This window comes from Oryx dammah, unplaced genomic scaffold, assembly GCF_014754425.2.
Source record: "Oryx dammah isolate SB20612 unplaced genomic scaffold, SCBI_Odam_1.1 HiC_scaffold_12, whole genome shotgun sequence".
Classification (NCBI taxonomy): domain Eukaryota; kingdom Metazoa; phylum Chordata; class Mammalia; order Artiodactyla; family Bovidae; genus Oryx; species Oryx dammah.
The window spans coordinates 44,470,231-44,484,113 of record NW_024070196.1 but is presented as its reverse complement, the minus strand read 5'-3'; the positions used below and the strand labels follow the sequence as shown (position 1 = coordinate 44,484,113).

The following is a 13,883-nucleotide window of genomic DNA, read 5'->3' as shown; positions in this document are numbered from 1 at the left end:
ACTTGGGCTATAGCTTGTGAAGAGAAAGGCTAATCATCTAATCTGGTTACCTGCTTCTCCTTGAAATGCCCAGGTGTGCTTGGTTTCTGGGATAAACAGCAAGTGTGGATAGGCCAGTGTGGCCACTCGGCTGCCTGAAGAGTAGCCCTTTCATCATTTTGGAGAAGCACTGGGCTTTGGGAGGGCTCTCCGTGGTGAGGCGGTCAGAGACGGGGCAGTCAGACCGCCTGTAACCTGGTGCAGGCTCTAGTGGGGGCCATCAGAGTAGGAGGGCAGAGGGGGCACTGTGGGGGTGGGATTGGGGTCCCTGAGTGCGGTGGGGGTGGGGCCCTGAGGTCTGGCAGAGGCTCCATCCAGCTACAGCATCAGGGGTAAAAAGGGACATCTTGCAGGTGCCCTGAGACTAGATGAGCAGGCACCCTAGATGGTGAACTCAAAACACAAATGACTTGAGGTAGGCGAAATCCATGAGTTGGATGTATGCAAAATTCTGGGCACCAGTCAGAAACAGGAAAAAGCAGGTTGGTGATTTAGGGAGAAACGGGCCAGCTCTGCAGTTGGCAGCCTGTTCTTACTGCCTTTTTTTAATGTGACTTACTTGATGACCTGCATCAGACCGCCCTCCCCTCAGCTTCCTTGCCTGCACTCACAGGAGCCCTGCAGCCCTCAGTCAAATACAAAGCCGGGGCAGTGAAGCCAAAGTCCTCTCTGGGCTGTTGCAGCCTCATTTAGTTGCTTCTGCTGGCTGTCTCCACCTGTTGCATTACACAGGGGTTTTGGAAATACAAAATTCCTGCCATTATGGTTTCTAGGTGAAAGAAACATGAAGAGCACGTTGCTTTGTGATGAAGTCAGACAGGGAAGCTGTGTTGTGGCTCTCCCTTTACAGCTTTCCCCACTGGCACCTATGAGGTGCCTTTATCATTTCTGCTGTTTCTTGTTACCTAATTGTGCACGTTGACTTTTCACTCTGCTTGACTCTTAATCAAAAGAGTAGTCTAATGGACTTTGTGTTAGATATAATTTTTCTAGTTCACATTCATGGAAACCTAAAAATTGCCATCACACTCACTCCTGAATGTTGCCTAAGTATTGCAGGGGTAGAGGTACCACTTTTGTGTACTAAGCACCCTTTTGCCTGTCCTTGGTGAGTGACTGCTGCTTAATACTGTATTTAGAAATCTCCCTATTTAAACTGCCCCTGGGGTGGGAAGCCCTCTGCCCTCAGGTGGCCCTGGGTCCCCAGCACCTGTCTAGGGGCCCCTGCCTTCGCATCTCAGCAGTGTCCACGTCTCCCTGCCCGTGCACATGGGCGTCCAGGTTGTTCCAGCCTGTGCAGTACGGCCAGAAGCCTGAGGGCCGCACCGTGGCTTTCCCCAACACACACCCACCCCGGACGGCCACCCCTGCCACAGCCACGGCCACACCACAGGGCCATGTTCGAGGACGGCCACCCATTGCCACATTCTCTGCAAATCCGGATGCAAAAGGTATGCCTCTCGGGGGGCTGTGCTCTGGGTCACAAAGGGTTTTTGTGGAAGAAATTCCTCTCACACTTTCCCTGGCCCCATTGGGGATGTGTGACCACTCCTCTGAGCAGGAGTGGAACTGTCCACTCTGGCTTTCCCAGGAGACCACATGTAGTTCTTACATGAGTTTTAGTTTTTTTCATGTCTTTGAATTGTATAAGACTTTACATTCTTAGTTGAGTCACTGTTGATGTGATGGTGAAGATGTACCTCAGCAGAAACGTTCTCTTTTATGTCGGGAAATACACGTCAAAGTCATTTAAGAAACTTCTCAGGAAGTCTGCTCTTGTGTTCAGTGCCACCACTTCAACATAACCTGCTTGTTACTGTGAAGAAGGATAGGGTTAAACGGCAGGAAAGGTAATAGGTAGTCTTGTAACCGTTATCCATGGGGTCACGACCAGTGGTTTTCTGAGATCTTTGTAAATGCCAGAGCAGCTTGTTGTAAGAGCTCTTTGGGAAGCAGGGCGGCCAGTGCTGCCTACCTTCTCGTGTGGTGAGAACATGGCTCTCACTGATACATCTGAAGGGCCGACTTTTGACACTCCGTTTACTCCAGAAACATACCATGTAGCAGGGTGGTGAACGTGAAGTGAAAATAGTTAACAACATATAAAATATTAGATTTTTCTCATCCCATAGGCCATCCCGCCCCCCTTTTAGGGAGGGCTTCTCATTTGAGAGATGGTGTGAAAGAAATACTGTTTGTTTTATTTCTGTAAAATTCGGATTTAATACTGCATTGTATGAAGAACCTCTAACAGCTTTGCACAAACCAACCTTATCAATTGCAGCGGCAGCAGCCCCGTTTCAGACCTCTCAGGCCTCCACCGGTGCTCCGAGACACCAGCCTACCTCGACCTTCAGCACAGCACCTAGCCCAGCCCATCCTGCGAAACTGCGGGCTCAGACCACTGTCCCGGCCTCCGCCCCGGGCCCACCCCAGCCCCAGCCCCAGGCCCCCTCGCACCCGGCCGGGCAGAGTGCGCTGCCTCAGGGGCTGGTGCTCACCTCGCAGGCCCAGGCGCGCCTGCCGAGTAAGTGGCCTTGCCTCTCCCTGGTCTGCCACCTCTTTGCACAAGGACGTTGTATTCAGATGAGCGGCGTGTGAAGAGCCTTGCTGTCCGCTCCCTTCGTCTCCCTGACCCTGTGTCCAGTGCTGCCTTTCGCCACACTGTCCTTTCTAGCCCTTGGCTTACAGAGGGAGGCCCCACTCGGGGCCAAGGTCCAGGGTCTTGTCCTCTCTCTGTCCTTTCTCCTGGCCCCGTCCATCAGCTCTGCTTCCCTCCTAGGCTTGTGCTCCGCCTTGGTGGCTGAGGCTAGCACTTCTCCTTAGTAAGTCTTGGGCTCGTCCTGCCAGCCTCCAGGGGCCCCTCAGAGAGCAAATTGCAGGGGAAGGAAAGCCTGTGAACTGCACTCCCACTTCCTGCTAGTCTCTTGGCTTACCCCCAGATTTGAAGCTGTAGTGAGTTATTACTTAAGTGAGATGTTTTGCAGTAGATCACTGACATTTTTAAATAGAGCTTTTTATTGTGACCAGTGTGATTAGCCTACTACCTCTGTCCATGCTGCAGTTGGAAATATACTGACAGAACTATCTGGGCTACACCATTTCTCAGATACCACCTGGAGCGCCTTATTTGTTGGCACAACAAGCTATGTTGAGGCTTCTCTGGAAAGACAGGGAAGTAGGGTCACGAGGAGACCCTGAGTTAAGTTAGTTTTCTCTTGTGTCACGCCTCTCTTTCATGCCAGCAGATGAAGAGCACTAATCCTGGTTCATTGCCCAGGGCAGGAGAGCCCCTTACATGTGTTTTGTGGGTGTTTTTGGCCTGAGGTAGTAGTCCCGAGGGGTGTATTGTAGGAGCCGTGCTTAGGGGAGTGTGAGGGGCCAGGCCACCTTTCACTCTGGCGCCTCCACTTCTGGACTGAGGGGAGCTCATGGAAGAGTCATGTTTCTATGCACAGATCTCTGCGTCTCCTTTTCCATTTCCCCTCCCTTGTTTACGGTTTCTGTGGGCAACATATCCTTGGGTGTTTTTCTAGTCTTTGGCTAACGATTCTTTTTATAGTATCACTAATAATTCTGGCATGAATTTTCATGGGAGGAGCATTTAGACTCGAATATCAACCATTGGGTTTAAAGAAACCTTTGAAGCTGTTGCTCAATTCCAGCTTGAAGGTAGTATCATTTTGAGTTAGGTATATATGATCTCATCTGAGTTCTGTTTGAAAGAATTTAAGCAGTGTTAAATTTTGCGTTTTTTCAGTTAGAATTATAGACCGAATTCTACTATCTAGTTCAAATTAGTGTGAATATTGTATCATAAAGTGTGATGTATTTATGTACTTAAATACATTGCCAAATTTTGAAAAGATTATGGGTATAATTAAAGCTAGTTCTGTATTTTATATCTGTAGTGATAAAATCTCATTTGTCTCTGTGAGCTAAATTGGATATGTACTTTCTCACATTTTAAAAGTATTCTGAAAGGAAGAGGTTGATATTAGAGTTTCAAAGTGTATGGCCAGTATATTTCTGCTACTTTTGATGTTTGCTACTTTTTCTTGTTTGGAAAGAAAAGTAAAACATTCCTGAATGGTTTGGTTAATTATTAATATCTGATACTCTAAAATTTCTACCTGTTAGGATTAAGTAAGTTGACCATTAAAACCTGGTGTTAATTCTAATTGTTTTTTCTTTTCTATTAAAATATCTTCTGAAAGTGTTAGAAAGCAATACTTAATGAACGTTCCTGTGACACTTTAGTTTGCTACAGACGGTCATTCTCTGTGACAAGTGATTGTCAGCATAGCAGAATGTTCATTCCCGTTTCGTCTGCATCTCTGCAGGTGGGGAGGTGGTCAAAATAGCCCAACTGGCTTCCCTCGCAGGCCCGCCGAGCCGAGTCGCCCAACCAGAGACCCCCGTGACACTGCAGTTCCAAGGCAACAAGTTCACCTTGTCGCACAGCCAGCTCCGGCAGCTCACGGCCGGCCAGCCCCTACAGCTCCAAGGTAAGGCTCTCTGATGGGTGGTGGCCCAATAGGGGCTTGACTGGGGCGCCCCCCTGCAACTGTGATTCTGGCCCCTTTAGCGCAGGTACTTCACTTGGCCTAAATGAGTCTCAGCTTGTAGGTGTTCTAAAGATGAGGGAGGTGACTTGGTAAATCACCCAGTGGCCTGGCCCTTGGTCCATATTACATAGAGGATAGTAATTAAAAAAATTTTTGAATACAGTTTCCTATTCTAAAAATCAAAACAGAAATAATTGCTCCTTTCAGACTTTAGTGTGAGGTAAATTGCCCTCAAAACTCTAACAGACTAGCAATTTACATAGGAGAAATTTTTTTTTTTTTTTTTATGTACAGACTTTAAAACTTCCAGACTGCCTCTGGTTGAGAGCAGTATGTTCCTGCAATAACTGCTTCTTGGAGGAAACGAGGGGATGCAGTTTGAGTGGGATGTTAAAATTCATCCTCAGTGACTTGGCCAGAGCTCCCAGAGGTGGGATCTGGCCACCTCCCCAAGCAGCCTCCCCAGACATGGTGTTCATGACTCCTGTCGGGGTGGACAGTTCAGTTGTCAGCCCAGTCTGGGGTGTTCATGTGGACACCAGGGTCACATGTTAGCAGAGTGGAGGCCCCCAGGAAGCCTGCAGCAAAAAAAAAAAAAGATGTCATTTGGGTTACTCCGTATTTCTCCAGTTTTTTGACCAGAAGGGTGAGGCCATCTCTTAAGAATTTCTGGGGCACTCTGGCACTCTAGTATTTGTAGAGTATAATTCCAGAGTAGAGCACTTCAGGACTAAATCACACAGAGGCTGAAAATGGCAGGTTTCTTAAACAGTGGTTATAGAGCCACAGAGATTTTTGATATTTCTTCATCCAGCTTGTCTAGCTGGCACGCACCCATGTGTGATCTAGGGGCAGGAACCGGCCCCCCCCCCGCCCCGCCCCCCTCCCCCCGCCACCTGTATGATGGCTCAGGCTTGGAGCAGACAGTGAGTGGGAACCTGCCTCGCTGCCTGAAATCTGGCGTTGTAAGGAGTTGCAGAAGTTTTTCTTGACATTAAGCCAAGTGTCTTTGATCCTCAGAGTTTTCATTCATTGTGAATGAAGTAGTTCCATCTTTCTCTAGCAAACTGAACTTTGTGTTGCCTCATTGGAGTAAATTTGATTCTGGATTTTTGGTTTCTCACCTCATTCTATACCTTTGGAAGTGGGTGTGGCTGGGGGATGGAACGCACAGGCACCTCGTGACTGACCCGTGCCCTTTGCTTGCAGGCAGTGTGCTCCAGATTGTGTCGGCACCTGGGCAGTCCTACCTGCGCCCTCCTGGCCCCGTGGTGATGCAAACCGTGTCTCAGGCGGGGGCCCTGAATGCCCTGGGAAGCAAGCCTCCAGCCAGTGGCCCAAGCCCCACGCCTGTGACCCCGCCAGGTAGAGTGGAGTGCTGTGAGCTGGGGGGATACTTGGCTTTGAAAGCACTTACCAATTCTTTTTGCTTCTGAGGCAGATGGAGGATGTTGATGGGTTCTGTAAGGCCCCAGAACCCGACAGTCCTGTTTGTGGCTGCCTCTGATTTCCACAGACAGCACATGTCTGCTACGTTTTTTTTTTCTTTTGTTCCCAAAGGTCCTGGTTGAATACAACCAGCCGTCACTCACCTTAAGACTTTTTGTTTTGATTTTGCTCTAACAAGAGACTTGGAATCATGAGAAATTTTGCTTGTTCGTGTTACAAATACATTTAGGGAACGTGCTAGAATTTCCCTCGGTCAGGTAACAGAACAGGGTTGTTCCTGCCAGCTGGCCAGTGCTCCTTCCAGCACCCCCACAGCCTGCTTCCTGCCAGGGTCCCTTGCTTCAGACATACCCACCCGCCTGCAGTGCTTGCTGGGGAGCCCACCCATTGCACCTGGGCACTTTTCAGGTTGATGTGAGGAGGTGGCAAGGACCTCTCACAGCTAGAACCCTTGGTCACTACAGCCATCTCTGTCAGGGCTCTGCTGCTGGGGTGGGTGCTGGAGGGTCCTGCTCACTGCTCTGTGTCCAGCTGGGCCACTTGCAGTTCTGCTTGTATTTGGTTGGCTTCATACTTCAGGTTTTCTCTCCCCAGAGGGTGCTCAGTCCTGTTCTGTGAGGCCCGAGACTCCCAACCTGACACCAGTCCAGCCACTGGGTTCTAGTCATCTCAACCCTTCCTCTTGCTCCCTGCAAGCAGATCCTTCACTGAGAACTGACGACTGACCTCAGCCACCCCCTTCACAGTCCTTGTGGAGAAGTCTCTGTCAAGACAGGCAACATGGCTTGGCTGATGGGAGCAGACTGTCCTGGGCCCTGGCATCCCTCTGTCCAGGGCACGCAGGGTTGATGCTGCCGAGATGTCAAGGACAGCAGAGTGTAGGGCCCATGTGGCTGCTGCTCAGCGGGATGGTGGGGAGGTTTGAGGTGCACACAGGGCTCTTGGCAAGGAGTCAGACCCTGACATTCACTTCAGATCATGGCCAGAGAGCAGCAGTGCCTCACTGTTGGTTCTGAATGATTTAGACTTGAGTTGACATATTCTAGAAATGTGGTTGTGAAAGCCAGGATGCTCCAAGAACCATGTCAGTGAAGGAGGGCCTCTAGAGGGCATGCCAGTAGTTTTGTGTGCCAGCCCTTTGTTTTTCCATTTGTAGTGGGTGTGCCTGGTCGAGTGGCAGTCAGTCCCCTGGCCGCAGGAGAACCCGGAGCGGCCTCCAAACCAGCTTCTCCTGTCGCTGGCCCCACCCAGGTATGGTGCAACAGACCCCAGTGCAGCATCGTGGCACCCCTGCACACACGAAAGTCCTTCTCAGAAGCTGCTCGTCATGGGAGAGGGTTGTGATATTAATATATCACTGCCTCTGTGAGGCGTTTATCTGTTTGCTGCTTCTGTTGCCGCTAAGTCACTTCAGTCGTGTCCGACTCTGTGAGACCCCATAGACGGCAGCCCACCAGGCTCCCCTGTCCCTGGGATTCTCCAGGCATGCCATCAAAAACACAGTGTCCCATTGAATTAGAGAAATAAAAACACTTTTTCTAATCCAATAGGCTTTAGGATTGTAAAAATTACCTTTCCCATTTTTTTGTATGCTTCTACTAGTCTTTCAAACCTTAGAAATGCTCACTGTGTCTGAAGAAATACTACTCACGTTGGCAATGAAAATGGCGCTGTTTTCTCTGCTTGCTTTTCTGTCACTGTTTTCCGTGTAGCCTGGCCCCGTGAGTCTTATGCGTGCTCTATGGCCAGTTGCCATACACAGGGGACTCATAGGGCTCAGTAAGGCCGGCCATGCTATTTCTCAGTAGCCATTTTCATCCCTGTTTTTGTTGAAGGAGGAGAAGAGCAGACTTCTGAAAGAGCGGCTGGACCAGATTTATTTCATCAATGAACGGCGCTGCTCCCGCTCCCCCATCTATGGCAGAGACTTGTTGGGGGTTTGTTCCCTGCCTGGCAGAGAGCAGGTGCCTTGGTTTAGGGCTTCTGACCGTGGTCACGGGAAGGGGGCTGGGCCTGCAAGCAGGTACACATCGCCCTCGAAAAGTCACAGGGACCTGATTTTGACGCTGACTCAACGTCAAGAATCCCTCCAGGATGTCATCGACAGGTAAGGTAGAGTATTGTAAGCATTCTTTACTCACTCACTGTTGGTGGTGGTGTTCACTTACTAAGTCGTGTCCAGCTGTTTGGAACCCCATGGTTTGCAGCACGCCAGGCTCCTCTGTCCTTCACTATCTCCCAGAGTTTGCTCAAACTCATTTCCATTGAGTCAGTGATGTCATCCAACCTTCTCATCCTCTGTCGCCCCCTTCTCCTCCTGACCTCAGTCTTTCCCAGCATCATGGTCTTTTCCATTGAGTTGGCTTTTTGCGTCAGGTGGCCAAAGTATTGGAGCTTCAGCATCAGTCTTTCCAGTGAACATTCAGAGTTGATTTCCTTTAGGACTGACTGGTTTGACCTCCTTGCCATCCAAGGGACTCTCAAGAGTCTTTTCCAACACCACAGTTCAAAAACATCAATTCTTTGGCACCCAGCCTTCTTTATGGTCCAACTCTTACATCCATACATGACTACTGGAAAGACGATAGCTTTGACTAGACAGACCTTTTTTGGCAAAGTGATGTCTCTGCTTTTTAATATGCTGTCTAGGTTGGTCATAGCTTTTCTTCCAAGGAGTAAGCGTCTTTTAATTTCATGGCTACAGTCACTGTCCACAGTGATTTTGGAGTCCAAAAAAGTAAACACTGTGTTGCACCGCACCAACTTTTGTGGTTGTTTTGTGGACATTCATCTTACTTCTCTCCCCAGGTTGTCCTTTGGAGTCTGTTCAGAATCGATTTTGGGGTCTTCAGCTTTGGCATCAGATAGTCTCTCCACCCTCCAGGAAACCTGTGCCCTGCCCTTTGGGTTGATTCCTTCCTGTTTATCCCTCTCTCACCACCAAAACCTGGCAATCACTGATCTTTTTACTGTCTCCATAGTTTTGCTTTTCTGGAATGTCTTATAGTTGGAGTCATACAGTAGGCAACCTTTTCAGATGGCTTCTCTCATTTAGGAATGTGCACTGAAGGTTCTTCCATGTCTCATCAGGGCTTGATAACTCATTTCTATTTAACACTGAATAGTGTTCCATTGTCTGGAAGCACCCACTGCGTGTGTGCTAAATCACTTCAGTTATGTCTGATTCTCTGTGACCCTGTGGACTGTAGCCCTCCAGGCTCCTCTGTCCATGGGATTCTCCAGGCAAGAATACTGGAGTGGGTTGCCATGCCCTCCTCCAGTAGATCTTCCTAATCCAGGGATCAAACCCGCATCTCTTACGTCTTCTGCATTGGCAAGCGGGTTCTTTACCACTCATGCCACCTGAGAAGACTTGGAATCACCACAGTTTGTTTAAAAACATTCACATATTGGGACTTCTTGGTGGCCTGCACTTCCAATGCTGGGGGCACAGGTTCAGTCCCTGGTTAGGGAAGAAAGATCCTGCAAGCCACCTGGTGCAACTGAAAAAAATCAAAAACATTTGCCTTCTGAAAGACAACATGGTTGCTGTGGAGTTTTGGCAATTATGAATAAAGTTGCTGCAAACATCTATGTTTTTGTGTAGACATAGTTTTTAATTCCTTTGGGTAAATACCAAGGGATGTGATTACTAGATCTTACAGTAAGAGACTGTTTAGTTTGTTAGAAATTGCCAAACTGTCTTCCAAAGTGGCTGTACTATTTTGCATTCCCACCAGCAACGAATGAGAGTTCCTGTTGTTCCACAGCCTTGCCAGCAATTGGTGGTGTCAGTGATCTGGACTTCGGCCATTTTAATAGATGTGTAGTGGTATCTTGTTTTAATTTGCATTTCCATCATGACATATTATGTTGAGCATCTTTTCATATGCTTATTTAACATTTATATGTTTTTGATAACGTGTCTCTTTAGGTTTTCATCCATTAAGAAAATCTTTTTAATTTTTATTATTACAGTAGGACTGTGTTGACTATCCATTTTAAATACCTCAATGTGTATATGTCAATCCCAATCCATAGCTATCACTTCCCCCATTTTTCTTATTGTTGCATTTTAAGAGTTCTTTGTATATTTTGGATAACAGTTCTTTAGCAGATGTATCTTTTGCAAATATCTTCTTCAAGTCTGTTGTTTGTCTTTTCATTCTCCTGACTTTGTCCTTCACAGAGCAGATATAATATCATCAAATGTCTGTTCTGTATTCACATTTCTGATTATTTCATGGTATTTTTAACATTTCAAGCCAGAGTCACAATGAGGTACATACATAACAATCAACTTATATCTTTTATGTATCTTTTAATCTATAGGTTCTGTTTCCCCCTCTTTTTTTCCTTGCAGTTTATTTGTGGAGAAAATCTGGTGATCATTCCTGTTCCATTGATCTCTTTGTTCTTTGACAGTATCATGCTGTTGATTACTGTAGTAAATCTTGAAGTCAGGTAGTGCCAGTCATTTGACTTTTTCTTGTTCAGTGTTGTGTTGCCTGTTCTGGTCTGTTGCTTCTCCATGTAAACTTTAGATTGAATTTATCGCTATCTACAGAATAGCTGACTGGGATTGAATTGAATGTCTTGATCAAGTGGGAAGAACTGATGATGTCTTGACTATATTGGATCTTCCTATCCATAGTTATGGAATATCTCCATTTATTTAGTGCTTCTTTGGTTTCATTGATTAGAATTTTGATCAGAAATGGTTTTCAGTTTGCATGCAGCAAGGGAGAGGGCTTTCCTGGAGCAGGTGTTGTCTGCAGGTTGGGGAGGTGGGTGTCCAGTTGACTGTCCGGGTCCTCTGAGTCGTCGTCTTGCTGCCCTTGGCAGGGCCTCCTCCTCCCAAGCCTGGCTCCCACCCCTGGCTGGGGACGCTGTGGCTGTAGCAGCTTCAGGGCTCATACCCTCCCCAGACCATCCAGGAGACAGAGTGCTTGTGTCCCGCCTCCGCACACGTCCCCGTGCTCTCAGGGGGTAGAGGGCAGTGCTCTGCACTGCTTCTTTTGATCTGGGCAGTCCTCACTGGCCGGCACCCACTCCTGTTGCTGCTGTGATGGTTGTTCCAGCAGCCACGTCCCTCCCAGGGGGACTGGAGTTAGGCACCCTGACTCCTCTCGTGACTCCCCATTGCCAGATGGTTCTGCCCTCTGCCTTCTCGGGCCTTTGCTGCCTGAGCCAGAGGGACTGCCTGCTGGAGGAGCCGCGGGAGTCACCTGTGACACGCGTGCTTTCCGCTTCTCAGAGTGGTGTGCGTGATCCCGCCGGTGGTGGCCGCGCCCCCACACTTGTGGGTGGCGAGGCCGCCCTCCGTCTACAGCCACAGGATGCGGCTCTTCCGGCACTGCCTGCGGGAGCACACGGCGCCCTACGCACAGCAGCTGCAGCGGATGACAGCTCTGCACTCGCTGCGGTTCCCCGAGCTGAGGCTGGTCCAGTTCGACTCAGGTACCAGAGGCATCCCATCCACTCTGCTCCCTGTGTCAAGCTAACTCGGCTTGGATAATGAGATGCTCTCGGTATCACTCGTTTGACAGGAAAGCTGGAGGCCTTAGCCATCTTACTTCAGAAGCTGAAGTCTGAAGGACGCCGAGTGCTGATCTTATCACAGATGGTTCTCATGTTGGACATCTTAGAAATGTTCTTGAACTTCCATTATCTCACCTACATAAGAATTGATGAAAACGCCAACAGTGAACAACGGCAGGTAGGAAGGAAATCGTTTCTTTTGTTCCCGTTTATGATTTGGTTGGATTAACTTTGATTGCCAGTTTCTAAGCTGGTTTCTCGGAGCCATGCAGTCTCAGTGTTGTCATGCTATCTAAACAAAGGGAAGAACTTCTTAATGTCTCTGGACTTTAGCTGCACCCTTTGATGTTTTTTCATAAGTCCTGTAACTTGGGAAATCCAGTTGGGTAGACGTCTAAGAATCAAAATTGGTGACTTGTGGTCCTTATAAGAACGAGATGGTTGTCCTTCAGAAAGTAGCCACATGAAATCAGAAAAGCCCTCCTGACTGACTTACACTTTAAAAATGTAGGTTCAAATAACATGCCCAGTTTTTACTTGGCTAGGTTAGCTGATTTTTTTGGGTTCCGAAATCCCTGCAGCCATGAAATTAAAAGACGCTTATTCCTTGGAAGAAAAGTTATGACCAGCCTAGATAGCATGTTCCAAAGCAGAGACATTACATTGTCAACAAAGGTCCGTCTAGTCAAGGCTATAGTTTTTCCTGTGGTCATGTATGGATGTGAGTTGGACTGTGAAGAAGGCCAAGCACCGAAGAATTCATGCTTTTGAACTGTGGTGTTGGAGAAGACTCTTGAGAGTCCCTTGGACTGCAAGGAGATCCAGACAGTCCATTCTGAAGGAGATCAGCCCTGGGATTTCTTTGGAAGGAATGATGCTAAAGCTGAAACTCCAGTACTTTGGCCACCTCATGCGAAGAGTTGACTCATTGGAAAAGACTTTGATGCTGGGAGGGATTGGGGGCAGGAGGAGAAGGGGACGACCGAGGATGAGATGGCTGGATGGCATCACTGACTCGATGGACATGAGTCTGAGTGAACTCCAGGAGTTGCTGATGGACAGGGAGGCCTGGCGTGCTGCGATTCATGGGGTCACAAAGAGTCGGACACGACTGAGTGACTGAACTGAGCTGAATTGAACTTGATTCCATCAGGCTTCTGGTGGGGGTGCAAATTAGGACACCTTTCTAGAAAGCAAATTGACAGGATGGGTTGTAAACCTTAAAAATGAATATATGCTTGGCCTGGTGATTCTGTATCTGAAGTGAAGTGAAAGTCACTCAGTCGTGTCCAACTCTTTGCAACCCCATGGACGTAGTCTGTGGAATTCTCCAGACCAGAATATTGGAGTGGATAGCCCTTACTTTCTCCAAGAGATCTTCCCAACCCAGGGATTGAACCCAGGTCTCCTGCATTGCGGGCAGGTTCTTTACCAGCTGAGCCACAAGGGAAGCCCAAGCATACTGGAGTGGGTAGCCTATCCCTTCTCCAGTGGATCTTCCCTACTCGGGAATCAAACCAGGGTCTCCTGCATTGCAGGCAGATTCTTTACCAACTGAACTGTCAGGGAAGCCCTTATTCTGTATCTAGAACTCCTTTAGCAGCACCACACCTTAAAGATCTATCTATTCAATTGTCTGAGAAAGTGTTTGTAATAACCCCCAGCTGGGAGCAAAGTCCACGTCCAGGAGTAGAAGAATGGGCCACAGTGGCCTGTGAGCCGCAGGGCTTGGCGCTGTCCTAAGTGTCCCACAGGGTGAACTAGGAAGTCGTACTCAGCAGTGTTTCATAACAGGTCTTGGTATCATGGTGAAGTGTTCCCGAGTGCAGACAAGCTGCTGGGCTCTGCATCGCATTACCCACTTCACATCATCCAGTACACCCAGGCCTCCCTACGCTGAGAAGGGCTGGGAGGAAATACACCACAGTCTTAAGTAGTAAATTCCCTCGAGAGTAATGTAACACAGTAAGTCCCCTACATATAAATGAGTTCTGTTCTCAGAGCGTATTCATAAGTCCAGTTTGTTTGTAAGTCCACCAAAGTTAGCCTAGGTCCCCAACTAACACAATCGGCTATATCGCTGCTGCTTTTACACTGGTTTGGACATTCTGGGCTTGAAATAAAGATGATGCACCACTACGCTCTGTACCGTGCTGTACAGTGAAGTGCACAGAATCCAACCAGTGCAGAGGATGCACGCGCGTGACAGTGCACACCAGACACATGAACTAACATGTGGCTGAACATGTGAACTCACCTTTGCATCTTTGAAAGCTAGCAACTTGA

The 13,883-nt window shown here is 48.2% G+C and overlaps 1 protein-coding gene across 1 annotated transcript in view; it reads left to right on the top strand.

Moving 5' to 3' along the window:
• The window catches only part of EP400 (E1A binding protein p400), a 111,277-nt gene that overhangs the window by 63,410 nt on the left and 33,984 nt on the right, over positions 1-13,883 (top strand). The window contains exons 23-30 of the mRNA XM_040251573.1: positions 1,321-1,490; positions 2,324-2,566; positions 4,383-4,547; positions 5,817-5,972; positions 7,213-7,307; positions 7,892-8,163; positions 11,314-11,516; positions 11,606-11,775. Of these exons, the coding sequence (XP_040107507.1) occupies positions 1,321-1,490; positions 2,324-2,566; positions 4,383-4,547; positions 5,817-5,972; positions 7,213-7,307; positions 7,892-8,163; positions 11,314-11,516; positions 11,606-11,775 (1,474 nt within the window). The remainder of the gene's footprint in view (positions 1-1,320; positions 1,491-2,323; positions 2,567-4,382; positions 4,548-5,816; positions 5,973-7,212; positions 7,308-7,891; positions 8,164-11,313; positions 11,517-11,605; positions 11,776-13,883) is intronic.